General features: G+C 48.3%; 2 protein-coding genes across 2 annotated transcripts in view; one reads left to right on the top strand and one right to left on the bottom strand.

Annotated features, from left to right (window-relative positions):
• TMC2 (transmembrane channel like 2) overlaps window positions 1-5,065 on the bottom strand; it is a 43,217-nt gene extending 38,152 nt beyond the window's left edge. The window contains exons 1-2 of the mRNA XM_036419835.2: window positions 5,055-5,065; window positions 4,749-4,840 (exon numbers count right to left, since the gene is read on the bottom strand). Coding sequence (XP_036275728.1) covers window positions 4,749-4,840; window positions 5,055-5,065 — 103 coding nt within the window. The remainder of the gene's footprint in view (window positions 1-4,748; window positions 4,841-5,054) is intronic.
• Window positions 5,066-17,919: 12,854 nt separating this feature from the next.
• LOC118708430 (cleavage and polyadenylation specificity factor subunit 6-like) lies at window positions 17,920-19,367 on the top strand. Its single transcript, XM_036419834.2, has one exon. It carries the CDS (start codon window positions 17,920-17,922, stop codon window positions 19,333-19,335), a length of 1,416 nt encoding a protein of 471 aa, XP_036275727.2. The 3' UTR covers window positions 19,336-19,367.
• The last annotated feature ends 3,176 nt before the right edge of the window (window positions 19,368-22,543 follow it).

Raw genomic sequence — 22,543 nt, 5'->3', positions numbered from 1 at the left:
CCCCATGCACAGATTCATGCACTGGTGGCATCCCTTGGCCTGCCCTGCAGGGACCGGGCCAAAACTTGCAGTCTAACATCCCCCAAGAGGTCCTGGATTGCGAGAGGGTACAGGCCAGCCTGGGGGACTCCACCAGTGCACAAATCCATGCACCGGGCTTCAAGTAAAAATAAAAAAAGAAAGAAAATGAAAAGACAAGCCACAGGCTGGAAGAAAACATTTGCAAAATGCATGTCTGAAAAGAATTTGTATCTAAAGTCCACAAAGAACTGCTAAAACTCCGCAATAAGAAAACAACCCAAATCCCCAGTGGGGGGTGTGCAGGAGGCAGCTGATCGATGACTCTCTCTCATCGATGTTTCTAACTCTCTATCTTTCTCCCTTCATCTCTGTAAAAAATCAATAAAATATATTAAAAAAAAAAAGAAAAAAAGAAAACAACCCAATTTAAAAATGGGCAATGGATCTCAACAGATACCTCTCCAAAGGAAATACACAGATGGCAGATAGGTATAAAAAAGAAACCAACATTGTATGTGTTCAGGGAACTATGAATGGAAACAAGAATGACTTATCAGATGACTTACAACATTAATTGCTAGTGAGGATGTGGAGTAACAACAACTCTCATTTATTGCTAACAGGAATGCAAACTGTTACAGCCACTTTGGAAAACAATCCGGCAGCTTCTCACAATGCTAAACACAGCTTCCCCCTGGAATTCAGCAGTCACACTTGTAGGGGTTTATCCAAATGAATGGAAAACTTAGGACCACATAAAAGCCTGCACACAAATGTTTACAGCAGCTTTACTTATAATTGCCAAAAACTAGATGCAAACAAGAAGTCCTTTAATAAGTGAATGGATAGGTAAACTGTGGTGCATCCAGACAACAGAATATTATGCAGTGATAAAAGGAGCTATGGAGCCATGAAAACACACAGAAGGACTGACCATAAATGCATGTTCCTAAGTGAAAGAGGACAGTCTGAAAAGGCTATGTACTGTTTGACCCCAACTCCATGACATATGGGAAAGGCAAAACTATAGAGGCAGTGCTCTGGCTGGTGTGGCTCAGCTGGTTGGAGCATCATTCTGAACACCAAAAGGTGGCAGGTTGGTGGGTTCGATTCCCATTTGGGCACTTACCCAGATTGTGGGTTCCATCTCCCATTGGAGTACATATGGGAGGCATCTGATTGATGTTTCTCTCTAACAATGACGTTTCTTTCTATCTCCCTCTCCCTCTTCCCTCCATTTTCTCTCTCAAATCAATAAGAAAAAAGCATGTCCTTAGATGAGAATTTAAAAAATATTTTTTAAGCCGGGACCGGTTTGGCTCAGTGGATAGAGCGTCAGCCTGCGGATTGAAAGGTCCCGGGTTCGATTCCGGTCAAGGGCATGTACCTTGGTTGCGGGCACATCCCCAGTAGGGGGTGTGCAAGAGGCAGCTGATTGATGATTCTCTCTCATCAATGTTTCTAACTCTCTATCCCTCTCTCTTCCTCTCTGTGAAAAATCAATAAAATATATTAAAAAAAAAAAAGAATTAAAAAAATATTTGTTAAAACACCAAGGGAGACAATAAAAAAAAAAAAATCAGGAGAGGAGGAGAAGGGGAGAAGAGATGCTAGGTGCAGCACAGAGCCATCTTTTTCTGGGTGTACTAGTCTGTGTGATAATGTAATGGTGGATGCATGGCATTTTGCATTTGTCAAAATCTGTACAGACAGCCAAAACTGGTTTGGCTCAGTGGATAGAGCGTCGGCCTGTGGACTGAAAAGTCCCAGGTTTGATTCTGGTCCAGGGGATGTACCTTGATTGCGGGCACATCCACAGTAAGGGGTGTGCAAGAGGCAGCTGATCAATGATTCTCTCTCATTGATGTTTCTGACTCTCTATCCCTCTCTCTTCCTCTCTATAAAAAAAATCAATAAAATACATATTAAAAAAAATCTGTACAGACAACACATAGAATGACTTCTAATGTAAACTGTGGACTTTAGCTAATAATAATGTATTAATATTGGTCCATCAGTGGTAACAAATGTACCACACTGATGCAAGATGCTAAAAATAGGCGAATTGGAGGAGGGCGGGGGAAGGAAAGAAGCTTGTCTCTGGGAGCGCTTTCTGTTTTCTGTGCATCTGAATCTGATCCCCTCGGGCTTGAAGAGTGACCACAAGGCGAGAGTGAGAACTGAAACCATGTACCCCACGCTCAGCCTGGACCTAGAACACAAACTACACTTCAGTGTCTATAGTGAGATGACTGTGCTCTGCCTGTCTTCATTAGCATGACTTTATTTTTCCAGGAATTTCCTGCCCAGGGAAGTGGCTCATGACAGGATTTTCCCACAGATCCTTCACCTCCTCGATGAAGAGCATCACAGACAATTTGCACCCTTAGATTCTTTGAATGCTTTGCCTCCTGGCCTTGCTATTTATTGTGGACTGGTATAGCACAATTCGTACCCGATCCTAAACAGGCCCCCACTTTGAAAGACCTGCCTTGAGTCAAATTTTCAATTCTCATTGAATTCAGACTTTCCTTCCCCTCTGAGACAGTGCCAAAGCCTGCCTGTAAGCAACACATCAGCTTTGTCTTATCAACAGGCTGTGTTTTTCATACTTAGTGAGCCAGATTTTGACAATAAATTAGGTCAACGTATTTTCCTTTATTTTTTTTTTAATAAGGAAATAAATGGTGTACTAAAGAAAAAGGCAATGGAAATAGAGAGTGATGAATTATAACTGGGATGGTTGAAAATGACTCTCAAAGAACTGATGTTTATGCTGAATCTTGAGGGATGAACAGGACTTTGCCAGGAGAAGAAAGGGGTAGAGATATAGAGAGGTGGGGGTGGTAGTTAAAGGTGGAGGGATAGTGAGCAGAGGAAACAGGATTGAGGGCCCCAGTGGAAATGCCAAGGAGTCTGGGCATGGGTTACCAAGGCAGAGTTGAGTCTCTGGGAGGATCCGATGCTGGGGTAGGGGGTGTGGAGAGAAGGGGTTACCCAGAAAATAGTACATGCCCATGGGCAGTTGGATTGGAATCTGAAGGGTGAGGGTGTGACACTGGCGTGTGTTCTGCAGGATGTGGCCTGCATCAAAGGGTCATGCTAGCTGCACTGAAGAGGCTGTTGTGGGTTGGGGACACTGGTTCCCAGTTGTTGCAGGGCAGGCTCCATGAGCTTGTTTGCTTCACTTGCTGTGAAGGCAAGAGGAGGCATCAAGCAGGACAGCAAACTCCACTGGGACTTGGTTCCTAATTGCTTCAGATACTTCTGGGACCTAGGAGATCTCTGGTGTAAATAAGTAGATGGGGGACAACGGGGGACAAGAGGGAAGAACGTGGCAGAGGAGGCCGAGGAGGTGGACCTTGGAGCCAGCTCCCCTATATGCTGTGCACCAGAGTGGGGGCCAGAACAAGTCCCTTCCCCTCAAAATGGGGTGGGGAGAGCTCTCCCACCCCACAAAGTCCATCGCTTTCCAAGATTCTGCTTCCTCAACCACAAGGGGGCCCTGACTGGGAGGTGAGGAGGAGAAAATGGCATGGGATCCACAGCACGTCTCATAATCTGAAGTGAAGGACTTCCAACCTGTGGGCATGGCTTCTGACTTCCTAATGGCAGCGGGGAGGGGGGGGGGGGTCCTCTCTCCAGCCTATGAGAGCCTCTGGAGCAGGCCACCCCCTCTGGGTAAGCCCCCGTGGCTCACATTCTGGATGAGCACCCATTACTGCTGGGATGTGTGGAGGGTAAGAGTGTGCGGCTGGAGTCCATGACCTGGGTGAGCGTCCTGACGTCCCCCCTACCCGCAGCCTGGTGAGTGTTCACTGCTTCCTATGACTCATCTCAAAGTGTTGTAACTCTGGGCGTCTTCCTGACCCCTGGGGCTCAGGGCAAACCTCTCTGTGCAGCATCTGCCCCATCTCCAGTTGAATTTCCTGCTTGGGAGTGTTCCTTACAAAGACAGGGAGGGAGAGAGGGCAGAAGGAGGATAGGAGAGATGGTGGCTGGGTGCCAGGATGAGTGGGCACCGCAGGCTTCCCGGGAACGAATCACCACCTCACCTGCGCCTGGAGAACCGCTCCTCGGCCTTCCTCTCACTCCACCTCCTGCTGTAAGAGATGGACAGATAGATGGATGGCCTCTGGACAGCCCCCCTCCCTGGGCCCCCCTCCCTGTCACTGTGAGAACCCTCCACCAGTTCACAGCTGCCTCGGCCAAGAGCCTGGCTCCCGTTATTTTACTAACAAACTCCAGGACGCCCATCTTGATATTTCTCTGACACCCTGGAAAAATCATGAGGTCAGAACATCCCCACAGCTCCCTGCCCCAGGCAGACAGACAGATGGACAGAGGGGATTGCTATGGAAAGGCAACTCTAACTAAGACAGCAGGAGACTGACAGACCCTGGAGGCTCTGCCTGCCTCTGCAGCTCAGCACTCAGTGTTAGCACAGGTGTTGTGCGTGGCGCTCTGCACCTGCCACTTTACATCCCTCCAACAGTCCTGCAAGGAACGGAGGCTGCCTTCACCTCCCCGATGAGGCAGGGAGAGGCTGGATAATCAGACTGAGGTTGCTCAGCGAGCGGGCGGCAGGCCCTGAACTCAAACCCAGGTCCCTGTGTCTTGAAAGATCCTTTTTGCTTCCCTGTCGCCTGCTGCTACCCAGGGACCCTGGGGTTTGGGGTGGGGGTGTGTGGTGGAGGTGGTGGGTGCAGAGATGAGGACAGACTCACCTTCCTCCCCCAGGCCCTTTGCCTGGTGGCTCATGGTCAGCAGGCTGGCTGGGCCCCCACTTGGCTCAGGCGTCTTGCTGGGCCACACGCTCCTGTGGCCGGGGGTGATTTCCTGTCCTCAGGCTGGCTGACCACCCTTCCTGGGCCCCAGGGCAGCCATGCTCCGCGGCTCCATGGAGATTGAACGCGGAGGCAGGCGAAGTGTGGGAGAGAGCGGGCAGGAGCCGAGGTGGTGAGCTCCCAGCCTGTCAATCCGGCCACACACTCCTCAGTTCAGGTTTCCTGGAGAGAGGCGGCGGGCCTCACCTTTCAGGCATCGCTTACAGCAGGGCCTGGAGCTGCGGCTCCTCTCCCCTTGCACTGGGCCCGCGGAGGGTGCGGGGCGGGCATCCCCGGGCCTTCCCTCTAGCGCAGCCCAGGTTGGAACAGGGAGGTCCTAGGACGTTTGTGAAACCATCACCAGGGCCGTGTTTGAAACACGATTCCCAGGACCACCCTGGGCTTTGCATCAGGAAGTCAGGCCTGAGCCCACAGTGAACGGTTCCCACCGGCCTCCTGCTCACAGACCTCAGCTCTGCCCGCGGCTGCCCCGTTCAAAAAACGGCAGCTTCGGCTGCTTTGAAAACCATGACCCGAGCCTCGGGGTGGGCTCTCTGGAGGACGGTCACCGTGCGGGGCCCTAACCGGGTGGGTCCCTGGAACTCTGAGAGTCCTGGATGGAATGGTGTGGGTCTGTAAACACCACACTTTTATTTTTCCTGTCCTTGAAGTATGGTAGCAACCATACTTAGGTAAAAACTGCTGTTTGAATTTGAACCCTGCTATTCTGAGTTCGGCACTGGCTTACTAGCTTAAACAATAGGGCACTTACCTCAGCTTCCAGAGTGAGACCTGGAGGCTAAGGCAGTTTTCCTGAGCCTGTGGACCAGGACCACAGGAGATTGATTTCCACTGACTCAGTTGCTCCAGGAGTAAAGCTGTAGATAACCTTTAGAGATTAACTTTGCTCAAATCTGCTTCGGTACTATCTGTTATCACAAGATAGGGCCACATTCCAATGTCCGGCAGGATGTGGCTGGGAACGACCCGTTCCCGGCCTTTAGAATTTAGAATTTAGAACAAAGGAAAATTCTTGTGGTTTAGACCTTTAAAAGGGCTGCCTACACCTGGAACGGTGTAGTCATGTGGACTCCACCTGCGTGTGGTGTTCTTATGACCGTCCTGGCCAGTTCAATAAATCCTTGTCTGCTTTTTAAAATCAATTATCAGCCTCTGGTGGTCTTATTTTGAATCCAGGCTTCAACCACACAACATCCTTTAATTGAAACTTAGCATTTCCCTAAGGATGTGTGATTCTGTCCCCAATAGAAGTCAGATTTGTTTTTCCATAGCACATTAAGCTGCTGGGACTATCTCAATATATCGCCTACCTGGTCACTGCTTTGGGATTATGATAGTCACAGACCTGCCACTAAGTCTTGCTGTCTGATTATTAGGAAGCATGTGTGTCATTATCTGACAGATTTTTAAAAATATATATTTTGATTTATTTCAGAGAAGGGGGAGAGAGGTGGGGGAGGAGAAATGGAAACATCAATGATGAAGGAGAATCATTGATTGGCTGCCTCTTGCACGTACCCCACTGAGGATTGAGCCTGCAACCCAGGCATATGCCCTAACCAGGAATCAAACCCATGACCTCCTGGTTCACAGGTCGATGCTTTCTACTGAGCCATGCTGGTCAGGCTATCTGACAGATTTTTAAAAAACGGTTTGATACCTATTTCAGGATCGTTGGTCTCCTTTGTAATCCCAGTATTTTATCTTACGGATTTGAAACCAATGTTCTGACCAATGTCTATGAGTCTCCTCAGGATTCTGTGACACAATAGGATTAAGGACCTGCCCCAAAGCAAGTCTCCGGTGGGTGTCCCCGAGAGCCCAGCCTCCAGCCCTCCGGACACCTTGGTGAAGAGGAGGAACAAGGAACCTCCACCTGTGGTGTCCTCTGAAATGCACTCACAACACCCCAGCTTTAAAACTTTTCTCTTCGCCACCTGCCTTTCTCTCGGACCTGATGGCTCCTGCCCCAGGGTGCAGGGACAGTGAGGAGCTCTCCCTCTGTGCTCTCCCTCTACGACTGGGGCCCTGGGGTGCCTGCAGCTGGCTCTTCTCCCAGCTGGACAATCCCACTGCAGGGCCCCGGACAGGGCAGCAGCAGGCAGCCTGCCCGGAGCAGTGAGGCTTCCTTTGAGGGCGCTCCCAGCTCTCCTGCCCCCTCCCTGGTCTCCTGATGAGCAAGGACCCGCACAGCAGCTCCTGGCCCTGCCCCTCCTGGCTCCCTCTTGTCAAAGGAGGAAGGCTTCCTGCCCACCTTCGTCTCCGGAGGATTCCGTCGTTTTCCAGCCCCAGCCCTGCCTGCACAAAGAAACACATCGCTTCTCCGCTTCCCACAGAGAACAAGGAGCACCCGCAGGGCCAGAGCCAGCTGCAGGCACAGGGCACTCACAGGGGAAAGCGGAGAACCCTGGTGGGTTTATAACCTCTAAGGCAGCGAGGCTTAGTCTGTGGTGCCTGCAGGGGGCGATCTGGGAATTAAAACACTTCTTCTCTCGCCCTAGCCAGTTTGGCTCAGTGGATAGAGCATGGGCCTGTGGACTGAAGGGTCCAGGGTTCAATTCTGGTCAAGGGCCCATGCCCAAGTTGCAAGCTCAGTCCCCAGTAGGGGGCGTGCAGAGGCAGCCAAACAATGATTCTCATCATTGATGTTTCTCTCTCTCTCTTTGCCTCTCTCTTCGACTCTGAAATTAGTTAAAATATTAAAAAAAAAATTTTTTCTCTCTCACAACAAAGCCTGCGTGGGATTCCAAATCCACGTTTGGGAGTCAAACACTGAACACAGAGTATTTTGCTGTTTGTCGCACAGCGTCTGTATAAATTCCAGTGCTTCCAGAGGTACGAACACTTTAGGGGAGCATGAGGCCTTGGAACATGGAAGGCAAACGAGTCTGTCCTCATTCCGGTGGGGCCATCCGTAGCGTTCCGGGTTTTGCAAGGCACAGGGACCCGGGTTTGAGCTATTTGCTCAAGGAGAAAAGAAGATGACAGTGATGTTTTAAAAGTCTGATCCTGCACTGGCCGCTGGCTCAGTCGGTTGGAACATCCTCCTGTACACCAAAAGGTTGCAGGTTCCATTCCTGGTCCAGGCACATACCTGGGTGGTGGGTAAGGTGCCCCACAGCCCATGGAAGCGATTTGGAACGTGAGCTTGGAAATCAGAGTCTAGTTTTATATTATCCAGTTCCTACTCTGCTTTGCCCTGGAGTTTTGCCTCATCAGGATTTGCCTTTTCTTTTGTGGTGATTTCACCACGTCTGTAATGTGAAACCGCTTGACTTCACACATTTGCAAGTTTTAAGAAACATAATCTAGTTTGAGGGGAGTGAAATCAAATCAGGTGGCCCAAAAACATGTCTTTTAACTTTTCATAAAATATTCTTGCTTTTACTCCGCTTATCTCCAGCGTTAGCTAGTTCAAGCTTGGGTTAAATTTATTGGCCATTCAACTGAAACACGGCTTCAAAGAGTCATATTATTAGAGTGGTGTGCTCTTAATATTTTATCAGGATGGTGAACACTTCTGTTGCTAGGATTGAGGCTGGTAAGTGCTGCAGTCATTCTCTCCCAGGGGTGTGGCCTGGTCTTGGAAAACAAAACCCTAACATTGACTATGACAAGGACAAAAATCACATGTGTGACTTCAAAACCAGGAGTCACAGGGTGTCCAAATCCAATGGCTCTTTTGTCTCAAAACCCTGGTTAAGGGGAAGCATCCTGGGCCACCTTGTTAATGTATCTATCCAATGAAAAATGCATCCGTATAATTAGCTGTGGGTATCTGCTTACAAAACATCCAGTGTCGCTCCCAGAACCTTGTAAACCAGCACAATGGGGAGGATCCGGTGTCGAGAGCTAACACTCTCGCTGGGCTAATGTGAGCTGGTGGTGCAGCCAGGTCGCTGCCCTTCACCTGCGGCTCACACCAGGAGCTCCCTCTGGGGCAGTTTGTGGTGCGGGCCGCGGAGGGGCAGCAGGGGGGCCCCGGAGAGCAGGGCAGCAGCCGTGCGCCCTGCCAGCCTGGGGTGTGTATGTGTGATGAGCAGGGTGTGCTGGAGGCTCCTGTGGGCAGTGTCTGAGTTCCTCTGCTGTGCTCTGTCATCACTGAAGGTGGAGCAGAGGGCACTTGTGGGCAAGGAACTGCTGGGGCTGTCTCTGCCATGTGAGGAAGGGAAACTGCACCCAGGGATTTGGGACCTGAGGAAACATTATCACCAGGGCAAGGGGCAGTTCCTGCCAGAGAGATAAGTCAGACACACCAAGAGGCTGGCTGGGCTTGAGGAAAACGACAGCCGGGCAGTGTCTGGGGCTGTGACTCTATGTGTCTGTCTCTGCCCCCTCCCCGCCATCCCGGGAGGCAGAGTGTGGACAAAAGCCCCGGGAGCCAGGACTCTGTCACTTTTTTCTCCGGGGGTAAGGTCAATGGAAACTGGAACGCTCCTCACAAGCCAATGTGTTGAATGAATAAAGCCAAACTGCATTTATAGACGTCATCACGGGTGACAAGTCCCCTTCCGTCCCCCACTATGTATGGACCATAAGGAAGCTCCTGAAGACCTCTACACCTTCGTGTTTCCCTCTGTTCGGTGGAGGTAATTCTGCTCCGACTCCTGGAAGGGTGCTGGGGACTGAGTGAGCTGATGGCTGTAACTGGAACACCCCAAAGCCCTGCAGAGTCAGAGGGGTCTCTGCAATGCTGCTGTCACTGCTCACTAGGGAGCTTGGGCCCGAGGTGCATCTGAAGCCCCATTTTTACCAGGGCACAGACCAGCCCCCTTTCCTCTGCTCCTCCACAACTTCCCACAAAGCTCTTTATTTATTTATTTTTTAATTTTGTTGTTGTTAATCCTCACCAGAGGATATTTTTTCCATTAATTTTTAGAGGGAGTGGAAGGGAGGGACAGAGGAAGGGAGAGAGAAAGAGAGAAACATCGATATGAGAGAGACATATTGATTGGTTGCCTCTCACACGAGCCCTGACTGTGGTGGAGATGGAGTCTGAGACCCTTTGGTGCACACGCAGATGTTCTAACCACTGGGAAACAACAGCAGAGGCCAGAGGTGGAACAGCAGCAGGCGAGTTTGACACACACACACACACACACACACACACACACACACACACTCGCCATCCAGTGAGCACACCTGGAGAAGCAGTTACACACCATAAAGAGCTGTGTGGTCCTGGCAGGTGGCCCAGTGTGGTTGCAGCAGAGCCCGGGGCTGGAAACACCAAACAGGGACAACTGCACAGCCTGACGTTTCTCCGCTACTTCTGCCCAGGACTAACCCCCTCCCCACCTCCACCCGGAAGCTTGGACTTCCGCCTGCCCCCTTGTTTCTAGCGCTCACTCTTCCCAGCAAGACACTTCCTGGTCTGATAAACCAGGCTGAGCACACACAGTTTGAGAGATGAAAGTCCTCAGCTGCAGATTCCCTGTCATGAGGCCCTGTGGATGGAAGGCTGCGGGTGGACATGGACGGGAAAAGGGAGCTGGAGAAGACGCAGGGACTTCACTTACTGAGAGGTGTGTGTCTGTCGGGGATAATATGTCTCTCCCCGTCATTTGGGTCAACTCTCCTCAGTCCCACTCTGGGACTGTTTGTTTTTCCGGTGCATGTGTCAGACTCTATTGGCCTCTGTTATGTCCTCTTTGGAGAGTGCTCACTCTTTTGATGTTTATATGGCCTGTGCCTCCTTCATCTTACTTAGTCTCTGGAGCCTGAGGGTGGGACTCAGACCTTGGGTCAAACATCCCAGAGCCAGCTTCGGGAGTGAGCCATTTGGGACTCCTGGGGGAACAGTGGAGCCTCAGCCTGTGGAGGGGAGAGGGGACTGAGCATCCAGCGTGGCCGTCAGGGATCCAGGCAGACTTTGAGAGAGGGTCTCAGCTTCTGAACTGAGGACCTGGCCTTGGCCTCGGGCCAGCTGTGCAGAGGTTCCCCATAGAAAGCCTCCCTTCCCCTAGCGCTGTGCTGATTGCTCTCCATCCTCCCCGCCTCACTCCGGGGGCCAAGGGAGGCCCGGGTGGTGGAGGACGCTGGTTGGCTGCTGTAGGCAGGATCGGGGTGACCCGCCTGAAGGGCCTCCCACCCTCCTAACAGGCCCTTGGGGCTCCCCTCGGGGTTCTCATGGCCCAGACCAGAGATTGTGCTGGGAAGCTGGCTCCTCTGCTTGGTCCAGGCAGTTCTGTTGGGCGCCCTCTGTCGGCCAGGCCACCACTTGGCCATTATGGCAAACCCGTGTTGGGCTCAAACATCAGCAGAGCCACCAGTCTTTGGGGTGGAGAGTGGAGGCTGATCCAGTGGGCAGCAGCACTAGCCAGGATAAGTGGAAAAAAAACAACAAACAACAACCAAACAAATCACAAGTCCTTTTCCAAAGTATGCATTTGTGGTGGTTTAGAGCAACTTTACATGAATCTCAGAATAATTAGAAGTGACTCATGGAGGCGGTCAATGGGAGAAAAAAGGGGACATATGGAATACTTTCAACAATAAAGATTAAAGACAATTCGCCCCCCCCCCAAAAGTGACTCAGTTCTTTGATCTCAAAAGTAACTGCCTGTGAATTAGAGCGAATATACATGCAAATAAGGAGTTTACCTCAAAATGAAAACTAAGCTCTGTCGACTTCTTATTATGAGCTGGAACACATTCGTTCAGAAAAGGAAATTGAAATAAACTCAGAAAGACACATCTCAATCTAAATGTCTTATTGCAAGATAGAGCAAATTAAGATAAATCTAAGTATTAGTCCTAATCCTAACTTCATAGGGGAAATAAGGACAAAATGAATTTATGGGAAATCAAGCTCTAAGTCACTCATTTAAAATAAAATGCATGAGCTGTAAGGTGCTATAGAAACTTGCCCTTTGCAAACAAGCTCAGAAACGCAGTCACCTGAAATGTACAATCTTTATGCAAATTAACTAGGCTGAGTAAAAACAATGTACACAGGGTGTCCACAAAATGTGTACACACGTTGAATAATTATAAAGGCAATGTTTATTAAAATACATTTCATTTTCAAAATAGAGCTATCAGCTGTTAAAATGGGTATACATTTCGTTGGGACACACTATATATAAGATAAATTAAAAGTACTTTATTATGTTGAGTTAGTGAAAATGAAGATGAAATTAATTTATGTGTCAAACAAGCAGTATGTTGGCAAACAAGCGAAGATGCAAATATTCCCCTGTAAGAAAACTTCTAGTAGAGAAGAAAGAGAGAATAAAAATGAGTTAGAACCGCCGAAACCGGTTTGGCTCAGTGGTGGAGCGTCGGCCTGCGGACTGAAAGGTCCCGGGTTCGATTCTGGTAGAGGGCATGTACCTTGGTTGCGGGCACATCCCCGGTGGGGGTTGTGCAAGAGGCAGCTGGTCGATGTTTCTCTCTCATCGACGTTTCTAACTCTCTATCTCTCTCCCTTCCTCTCTGTAAAAAATCAATAAAATATATTTAGAAAAAAAGATCTTAAAAAAAATGAGTTAGAACCAATTTAGGTAAATCTAAGCAGTATCAGGGAAGATGTCATTTTTCCTTAATCTACCTTGTTATGAGGAATGAGAGTAAATATAGTCAGTGCTAAGCATTTTAAGTGCAATTAAGCTCAAGATAACTCCATTATTTTAAAGGAAACTGTTTATTTCACTTTAGAAAGAATTCATATGTAACAGTTGATATTGAAACAAGCACAGACTCAAGCACTCTCCAGGTAACTAAGGGTTTAATCTGAGTTTTTTTTTTAATGTGAAATCAAGCTCGAAATCACTTATTCGTTTCAAACAGATATTACAAGCTTCCAAAGTACTTTGTAAACTTTACGTGTGCACACAAACTCAGAAACACACATTCACTACTGATAGCTAGGCCCTATTAACATCAACGTGAAGAACATTGATCAGCCACTAGGGGGAGTGCCTTGGTCGTGGCATGTGGCCAGCTGGCACTGCCATGGCATACTCAGCCCTACCTTGGGCGCCTTATGAGCCACGCCAGCTCAGCCAGGTTCGGTGACCCTGAGAGGGGGCAGTGAAGTATTGAGAAAAGACACACGAGAGAAAAAAAGCTGGGTCTGGGTGGGACACTGTCCTCTTGATGGAGAGCCTCTCTTATGGAGAGCTAGGAACAGCCCCATGGAGTATAAGCCGTGTCTTTATTTTATAGCCAGATTCTACGAGGCAAAGTAAGGGCATGGTTCAAGATGTTTACAGCATTCTCCTGGGTTTCGATCCCACTCAATTACATGCACCTGAACTCCATCCAGCCCACATCACTGCGGCACATGGGACCATGTGTTCAGACCATCAGTTCAAGCTTATAACTATAGCTGTTGGCTATAATTGTGCTGGGAGGGCTCTGCCCCGCAAGGTGGGGCTTGCACGTGGCCATCAGAGGACTGTGCCCTCTCATTAGACCCAGGCTTGAACCTGTGCAAACACTGTAGCCACTCTCCACACTGGCACAAAGACAGAAATGGTATTCATGGAAACCACCCGCAACTGTGCTCCTGCTCCCCCTCCAGAGGTTACGCTGGTGACAGATCTGAGAGGAGACCCTCCAGGAAGCCGGCCCCCAAAGCAGAGGGAGTGGCAGGCAGGTGCGGAGGCCCTGCTAGCCAGAAGGAGTGGGCCAAGGGCAGCCCAAGGCCAGGCTCCCCCCAAAGGAAGCAGGTAGAGCACAGGAGACAGCGAGAGGAGCTGGGGGAACAGAAGCGGAGCACAGCCCAGAGGGCCCAAGAGCGGAAGAAGAGAGATGGGAGGGCTTCCCTTAAGGAACGGAGAGCATCCGCAAAGAAGGAAAAGGAGGTGCAGAAGAAGGAGATGGGGAAGCAACAGAAGAAACACAGGTGTGTTGTGACTCTGATTCAGGTGTGTTTTTAGTGGTGCTTTCTCTCTTCTGCTGATCTTTCTCCCTCTCCTGATCAGGACCCTTTCCTCCCCCCCTCCCCAACCTTATAAATAGGCTGCCCCTGCTCTCTTCTCCTGCTTCTGTTTGCCTCTCCGAATCTGGGGCAGATCCTGGAGGGAAATCATGGCCATCCAGGTGGACTGGTCACTGGGCACTCTTCACTCCACACCTCATATCACACCAGAGCAAGTGGAAGCTCCACGTGGGGAGGGAGGTGACTGCAGGGTGGGACAAGACTCCAAGTCTCCTGATTCTAGCGGGTGACTCGCCACAGCTCCTGCAGAGGAGCTGATATAAATGAACAAAATTGGATTCAGGACTCATAGGAGGGCGTTAAGTACACCATTTCCCTGATCTGGACCTGTGTCCTCTTCTGTAAAACACAGCATTGAGCTAAAAGATCTTCAAGGGTTCCACCAGCTCTGAAGTTTGAGGATTTGGGGGTTTGCTTTATCTGTTTTGTTTCCTTTGTTCATTAGCACTAGCACACGTGGGCTGATGAACACAACCAGCATACAGAATTGACAAGTCAAAACTTTAGTTCCACGTTTCACTCCCAGTTTTGAATGGACAGCTCCCTCTCTTCGCCTCCCTTTTTTGCATTGTTCACTTCTCAGGATGTTTCGAGAATCCCTGTTGGTGATGGGTGGGGATGCTTTTGAAACAGTGGAGGTATTAGGACTATAGTGAAGTTGACGCTCCTTCCCACTGGGTTTCAACAAACCCTCTTCACCCACACCCCCGTCATTGTCCATGGTGCCTCTCCGCCTTCACAGAGATGGAGCTCAGGCCCTCAAACTGGCCACTGATCTCTCCTGTCACCCATGTCAGCTCTCCTTAGCTATTAGGGCTTCTGTCTACTGTCTGGTATTCTCTGGACACAAACTATGGAGGTAAAGGATGAAGAGTGCCCTTAACAACTTAAAGAGAACTTGAATGCATTGCCAGTGGGCCTTGGTGTGTTCCAAACTTTAGAGGGAAGTCGCACCATTCTCAACAGACCACCAGTGTCTGGATGGCAGATGCAAAGTAAGGGGTGCAGACAAGGACTCATCCATGCCCATGTCGGTGCACAGAGGGATGAAAAAGCCTCAGTCTTGTTCCCCAGACGCTGACAGACTAGTAGGGGCGACAGGACATAATTATCAGTCACCATTAGACAAGGCAGAAAGCAAAGGTGGGTTTGGAATGAGCAATGATTGAATGCCCCCCCTACCAAGGGAACACCCCATGCAAAGACCCAAAGGCAGATATCATGGGGTGTGCATGAGGTGTATAAAAAAAATCCCTGTGCTCCAGGCTTTTGGGTGTTCGAGGGCTAGGATCCCCTCCTGTCCACTTCTCTGCTATGGTTCTCCATTGCTCCTCAGGATTCATCAGAAGCTGAAGCTCACGGAGACTGCTGCAAACGGGTCTTCAAAGCTGGCAGTAACCCAAGTGCACGTTCTGATGTCCTGTTAATGAACCCGCTAAGAAGGCCGCCCTGGCAGCATTCTTCACCAGCCCCTCCCTTGTAACTTAGCATCAGCACAATATCGTGTCTAATCTATGTGAGTTCCAGTTTTGTCAGTTGACTAGGTAATGTTCTTTCTAGCATTTCTTTTTATTCCCTTAACCTGTTAACCGGGGAATTCCCTTTTTAATTACGCAACATATAACGGGTGCGTACTCTTTCACTAGGACGTGTCAGAACGTCACGCCAGGAGGATGTAATTTCATATTATTATTATTTTTTATTTATACTTAAAATAAATGGAAAGACTATGAAATATATTTTTTTGTTTATTTATATATAAAGAAGAAAGGAAAATACAAAATTACAAACAAATAGAAAAGAATACCAACAAAAAAATGGAAACATCAAATTAAAAAATTATAAATTTTACAAACAATTATAAAGATTACAAAAAATATATTTTTTTATTTAGGTACATAATAAAAAATATAAAAAAGTTAACAATTACAGAACAATAAACAAAAGCACACAGATAAAATAGAAAAATTGAGTTTAAAAAATTAAAATATAGATGTAAAAATTCAAAACTCAACTTCCATGTGATATATTTTAAAACAATTGTTGATACATAGTGCTTGCTACCTTACAATCTGGACACCAGTATGTAGATTCTTTCTTAACACCTTTTTTGTAGCAAACTCGGCATTTCCTGGATTTAGTTTTTCCTATATTGGTTTTCATTTGTTCTGGAAAATGCCTTTCAACTAAGCATGATGGTTTAGATGTAGAGCTGCTTGTTGATGTCCTTGGGTGGGTTTTCACTATGTTGTTATCTACCAATTTCTCTACACACTCTATCAAAAAGTGTAATCCATCCAAATGACCTTTATCTTTTTTGTATATAATATATGCATTGAAGCAGCACATATCAATTAATCATAGAAAAAAAATTTTAATAATTTTTTTTACTCTATTACAGGCAGCCGTGTAGGACACCATAACTCCACCTCCCAAATCTGCGCCACAGATATTCTTGTTATAATCCAGGACAACATTTGGTTTTTCTTGCCTTCTTCCTCTCTTTTCAATCATTGTCTTTTCGTCATTATGAATAGAACTGAGCATCAATAAGTCTTTTTTATCCTTCCATTTTAAAACCATAAGTTTGTCTTTGAATCTTACTATATGTTCATTTTTCTGTAATTTTTTTGTTTTTATTTCACTGGGGATTACGACTCTGTTTATCCTCATTGTTCCAACAATGTCTGTATTGTTTTGACACAAGAGTTCAGCCAAATGAATTGACCTATAGAAATTATCTAAGTAAATCCTATACCCTTTAATCAGTAAGTCATGTGTTAACTCCAAAACAATTCTTGTTGAACACGTCCACCACTCTCACTAGTGAAATTATACTGATTCCCTCCGTGTCTTAAATTCATGTCCAGACATGTATGGATGACTAATACCTTTGTTGTTTGGAAATATACGTCCCGCCCGTTTCAGGGCGCAACATATATTTCAAGGATGTACTCATATGACCTACCCGTACCCGATATTGTTTACGTTTGACGTATTTATACGTCCCGCTTGGTTAACAGGCTAGTATAGGAACACATGTAGGTTCAAGTATTTCATTTAGTTGTCACATCTCCTTAGTCTCCTTTCATCTGGGATATTTTGCAGCCTTTCCTTTATGACGCTTTTGAAGGTACAATCCTGTTTTTGTGTTTAATAGAAAGTTCCTCATTTTGGGGGTTTTCTGATGTGTCTTCGTGGCTAGACTATGCATCCCAGCTTGAATACCATATAAGCGATACTGTGTCCCTCTCAAGGTATCCCATCTGGAGGCATCTGATATCTATCTGCCCTTCCCTGATGATGTGAGTTGACTATCCAGTCAAGAGGTTATCTGCCGAAACCAGTTTGGCTCAGTGGATAGAGCATTGGCCAGTGGACTGAAAGGTCCCAGGTTTGATTCTGGTCAAGGGCATGTACCTTGGTTGTGGGCACATCCCCAGTGGGGGGGGGTGCAAGAAGCAGCTGGTCGATGTTTCTCTCTCATCGACGTTTCTATCTCTCTATCCCTCTCAATTCCTCTCTGTGTAAAATCAATAAAATATATATTTTTTAAAAAAGAGGTTATCTGATCTCTCATGTATATATTTTTTATTTTAATTTTAATTTATTTAAGAGAGATAGGGAGAGGTAGAGAATCATTGATTGACTACTGGGGGATCGAGCCCACAACCTGGACATGTGCTCTGACTGGGAATCAAACTGTGACCTTCTGATCCAATTAAATCAAATAGATCAGATTATATTTAATTGACCAGCTTAAATCAAGTTGATCAGATTAAATCAAGCTAATCAAATTAAAGTTAGTGGATCCAATTGGACCAAGTTGATTGGATTAGATTAACTCAGGTGAGAGTGACTGTACTTAAGACGGAAAGAGGCCTGAAGAGAACACACAATTCTGGCAGCGGCTGCGGCAGCAGCAGCAGCAGCGGCGGCGGTGGCGGCGACGGTGGCGGCAGTGACTGTGGCGGCAGTGGCTGTGGCGGCAGTGGCTGTGGCGGCAGTGGCTGTGGCGGCAGTGGCTGCGGAGGCAGCGGCGGAGGCGGCAGCGGCGGAGGCAGTGGCGGAGGCAGTGGCGGAGGCAGTGGCGGCAGAGGCAGGATGGCGGACGCAGAGGACTACTTAGACATTTACGCGGATGTAGACGAAGAGTTCAACCTGGAAGCTGAATGTGGCAGGCCTGATGAGACAGATTTGTACGGCGATGCCATCTCTCCATGCGCAAATAATGGAGATGGCCCAGAATACTGGGATTACATGGAACCTCTCTCACCAGCTGCTGGCGATGATGTGGGAAGAGGAGCCGCACCGGATGATGTCTGTACACACACGGGCAAGAGGTCTGCGGTATACATCGGAGACCTAACGTGGTGGACAACCGCTGAGGACTTAGCCGAAGCAGTGCATTCTTTGGGAGTCCATGATATTCTGGAGATAAGGTTTTTTGAAGAGCGGGCCAACGGCCGGTCAAAGGGGATTGCCCTTGTTGAAGTTGAATCCGGAGAATCCTCCAAAAAGATAAAGGATCTGTTGCCTGAAAGAGAACTTCACGGTCGGAATCCTGTTGTGATTCCATGCGATGAACAGTACCTGCGTCGCCTTGCAAGGAAGTACAGGAAACTTACAGGATCAGGACAAGGCAAAGCTGGGGCAGGGAGAGCTGGTCCTCGAGGAGGCCGGTCCCGCGCAGCGTTTCCACGAGGTGGGAGAGGACGGGGCCGTTTCCCGGGGGCTGTGCCCGGTGGGGACGCATTTCCTGGGCCAGCAGGACCACCTCCACCACCAGGTCCCTTTCCACCTCGTCCACCTGGTCCTCTGGGGCCGCCCTTTACACTTGCTCCTCCCCCGTATCTTCCAGGAACGCCTCCAGGTGCCCCATGGCCAGCTCCACATGTGAACCCAGCTTTCTTTCCTCCACCGACTCACAGCGGCATGCCCACCTCAGACAGTCGGGGCCCCCCACCAACAGATCCATGTGGCCGACCTCCGCCATATGATAGAGGGGACTCTGGGCCTCCCGGAAGGGAAATGGAGACAGCAAGAACGCCACCGAGTGAAGCCGAGTTTGAAGGAATCGTGAATGAAAATAGGGCAATCTCAAGCAGTGCTATTTCAAGAGCTGTGTCTGATGCCAGTGCTGGTGATCATGGGAGTGCAATTGAGACACTGGTAGCTGCAATTTCTTTAATTAAACAATCCAAAGTATCCGCTGATGATCGTTGCAAAGTTCTTCTTAGCTCTTTGCAAGATTGCCTTCGTGCAATTGAATCCAAGGCTTATGGTTCTGGATCAGGACGTGAAGGGTCCAGAGAGAGGGACTGTAGTGGATCAGGAGAAAAGAGTCGGCGTCATAGATCCCGCAGTAGAGATCGTCGTGATGATTATTATAGAGAGAGAAGCAGAGAAAGAGAGAGACACCGTGGCCGACATAGGGACCGACAGCGAGACCGACAGCACGACGGACAGCGTGAGCGTGGCCGAGAGCGAGACCGAGAGCGCAAGTATCGTCATCGTTAGAAGCTGAAGGAAGAGGAAAACCTTCAAAGACAAACACAGTCTCCAGGAGGGAAACATGATGCCTGTCCAGCAGTTTGCTTCTTGTGAGTGAACTGAACCTGAAAGGATTCATGGATAAATGAACAGGAATAGATCTGAATAAAGCAAATCTGCATGAATGGCAACCAGTAGCTCTCCTTTTATTTTGTATGTTGCTTAACTGTTTTTATTTGAGGAAAACCTATGTGATTTAAAAGTTATAGCTTTTGTAACTTTATTACTGGTTATATACTTTTGGGCTGTTATAATGTGCAAGCAATTGAAATAAAGGTCAAATAAATGTCAAATAAATGCTTGTTTTTGTAGTAGTTTGTTCTTGTTAAAAATGTTCGTATGATAATGTCTGTAAACAGCACCACTCTGATTACAATAGATGTAATGTTGTAATAAACTGTTTAATGGGGGTGGCGGCGTGGAGAAGAATCTGGATTTTGGTGGCAGCTGAGCACAGAGACCTGTCCATGAGATGCTGAGGGTCATCACACAACAGGGTTTCCCGCCGAAAGTTCTTGGCAGCAGCATCGTCCAATCCAACAGCAACCAGCCACGTGCTGGGTACTTGACATGTGGCTGGTGTGACCAGGGACTGAATTTCCCATTATTTGATGTTAATATAGAACTGACCCAAGAGTCAGTACATTTATTTCACTTGGACACACAGATGTATAATAGTTTGGAAATCAATTTTTCCAAAGCATTTCTTTGTCAAAAGAAAATGACATTCTGCCACTTGCTTCTTTTATCGAGAAACTTTTATGTCTCAAAAAATTGAGGTATACAAATCTACTTTTTTCAATTATAAATTTTATGAAATTCAAATACGGATCTGATATGTTTAATAAAGAATGTACAGTAATGTCTGAATTGACAGGCACTCGAAGTGCAAAATGAACACCAAACTTTGAAGATAGTACAAAAAAAATGGAAAATACCTCATTAATAATTTTTATACTGATTACACGTTAAAATTATAATTTTTAATATGGTACATTAAATGAAAGGCATTATTAAAAATTAATTTTACCCATTTCCTTTTACCACTTTAATGGGGCTACTAAAAAATTTTAAATTGCCAAAACCGGTTTGGCTCAGTGAAAAGTGTCGGCCTGCGGACTAAGGGTCCCAGGTTCAATTGCAGTCAAGAGATCTACATTGGTTGGTGTGGGGTGTGCAAGAGGCGGCTGGTCAATGTTTCTCATCAATGTTTCTAACTCTCTATCCCTCTCCCTTCCTCTCTGTAAAAATTCAATAAAATATATATATTTTAAAAAAATTTAAATTACAGTTTGTGGCACGCATTGTGTTTCTATTGGGCCGCACGGTGCTGGGGTCTGGGATGTGGGGAGGACTCGGAGAAGTGGGATGTGGGGAGGCCTTCCCCCCGGTACCTTGAGCTACAGGACAGAACTACAGGCCTCTTCTACAGAAAGTGTGAGTCCCTGAGGGCTTCTGAGCAGGCGCAAGCCTGCCAGGGGTGGTCAAAGCTGTGAGTGTCTGGGGCCCCGTTTGTCTTGCTCTGGGCTCCTCTGATCCCAAGCTCCCGTCCTCTTCGCTCTCTGCTGGGGCCTGGTTTCCTCCAGATCGCCCTCCGTGGCCTCCAGCACCTCTGCCCGGGAGTCTCTGTCTGAGGAGGAGCTGGCCAGGATCCGGGAGCAGGTGGAAGAGAAGAAGAAGCTCATCACCCACATGCGCAACCAGCCCTGGCCCATGGCCAAGAAGCTGAGGGAGCTGAGGTGAGCAGGGGCTCGGCCGGGCCTCTCAGTGTCCAAAAGCTCCGCTCCTGCTTGGAGCCCCTTCCTCCTCTCTGCCCCCAGGGCCTTCACAGGAGGGGGAACCACCCTCCCGCTCTCCGTGGTCCCCTCCGCCCCCAGCACAAGCACAGTGCTGAGGGGCAGGCGAGTTGCCCTTTCAGCCAAGATGGGCCTGGGCCAGGGCTGTTGACTAAGACTCTGCTGTTTGGCCAGCAAGGAGCCGGGCCAGGCCAGAGAGACAGAATCCTGGTGCTCCTGTCTGCTCCCCACCCTTCCACTGCCCGGCTGCCCCTTCTGTCTCACCCCCACCCTTTCTGGTGGCTTCTGTGCTTCCCTCGCAGCCTTCCTTGGGGGGCTTTCTGTGACCCCCTCAACCCCCAACTCAACAGATTCAGACTCTCTTGTGCTTTAAGCACCCAGAATCCTCCATGTGTAGCACACTCACCCTGCGGAGAGCAGGAAGGGCCTGTCTCAGTACTCACATGTCCCAAATGCCTAACCCCGGGCCAAGCTTCTGAGGATGCTCCGTGAACATTGCACACACTCCTGGGTCCTGCTTTCTACTCAGCCGCTTCTCAACGGTGTCCAGATGACGGCTGGCACACCAGCATTTTCTGATGCTTGAGTGTCTATGGCAGTGCTGAGATGAGAACAGGAGTCACACTGCCTCACTCTGGTTTTCTCCTAAAAAATTCCCATCCGCAGTTACCATTTCCCCCAAGTCTTTCTTCCATGTTTCTGCCATCGGGTTCGGGTGACACTCCCCTTCCCCATTCCTCTCAGCAAAAACATTTTCTCCAGCTCCTCTCACACTAGAGTTTCTTTATTGTTGAAAATGTTACATATGTCCTTTTCCCCCTCCCCCCATCGACCCTCAACCCTTACCACCCAATGTCTGTGTCCCTGGGTCATGCAGACATGCATGAAAGTTCTTTGGTTGATCTCTTTCACACCTGAGTTTCTTCATGGTTCACATCAACTGCCCCCCCGCCCCCCCCCCTCTTTATTGTGTAGAAAAATGGGGCAGTTTTATTTTAACTCCGTTTGCCTCCAGCGGGCATAGTAAAGATGCTGGCTGCACAAACCCTGACAGACCCTTACAAGGGTCCTGGCAGAGCTTGCTCACTGTCCTGCAGATTATCACGTTGTCTCCTGCGCAGCTGCAGGAAAATGGCTCCTGGGTGCCTCCAGCCAAGGCTGACCCACAGAACCTTCTGGGCTGGAAGTGCTCTAAATCCGCACTAACAACGCGGCCACATGTGGCTCCTGAGCCCTTGGAAAGCAGTTCGTGTGGTTATAGAAACCAGGCGACTGAAAAAAGCCCCCCCCCTCCCAATATGTCTTATTTTCCCCATCAGTGTGACTGAGAAACTGAATTTTTTAATATTAATTTATTTAAATTTAAATCATCACACATG

This window comes from Pipistrellus kuhlii, unplaced genomic scaffold (assembly GCF_014108245.1).
Source record: "Pipistrellus kuhlii isolate mPipKuh1 unplaced genomic scaffold, mPipKuh1.p scaffold_m20_p_6, whole genome shotgun sequence".
NCBI classification, from domain to species: domain Eukaryota; kingdom Metazoa; phylum Chordata; class Mammalia; order Chiroptera; family Vespertilionidae; genus Pipistrellus; species Pipistrellus kuhlii.
Note: the sequence above shows the minus strand (reverse complement) of the source record. Positions and strands in the feature narration are given on the sequence as shown.

What these genes read in the sequence shown, in the direction of transcription:
- LOC118708430 (XM_036419834.2), top strand. Translation starts at nt 17,920, where the DNA reads ATGGCGGACGCAGAGGACTACTTAGACATTTACGCGGATGTAGACGAA.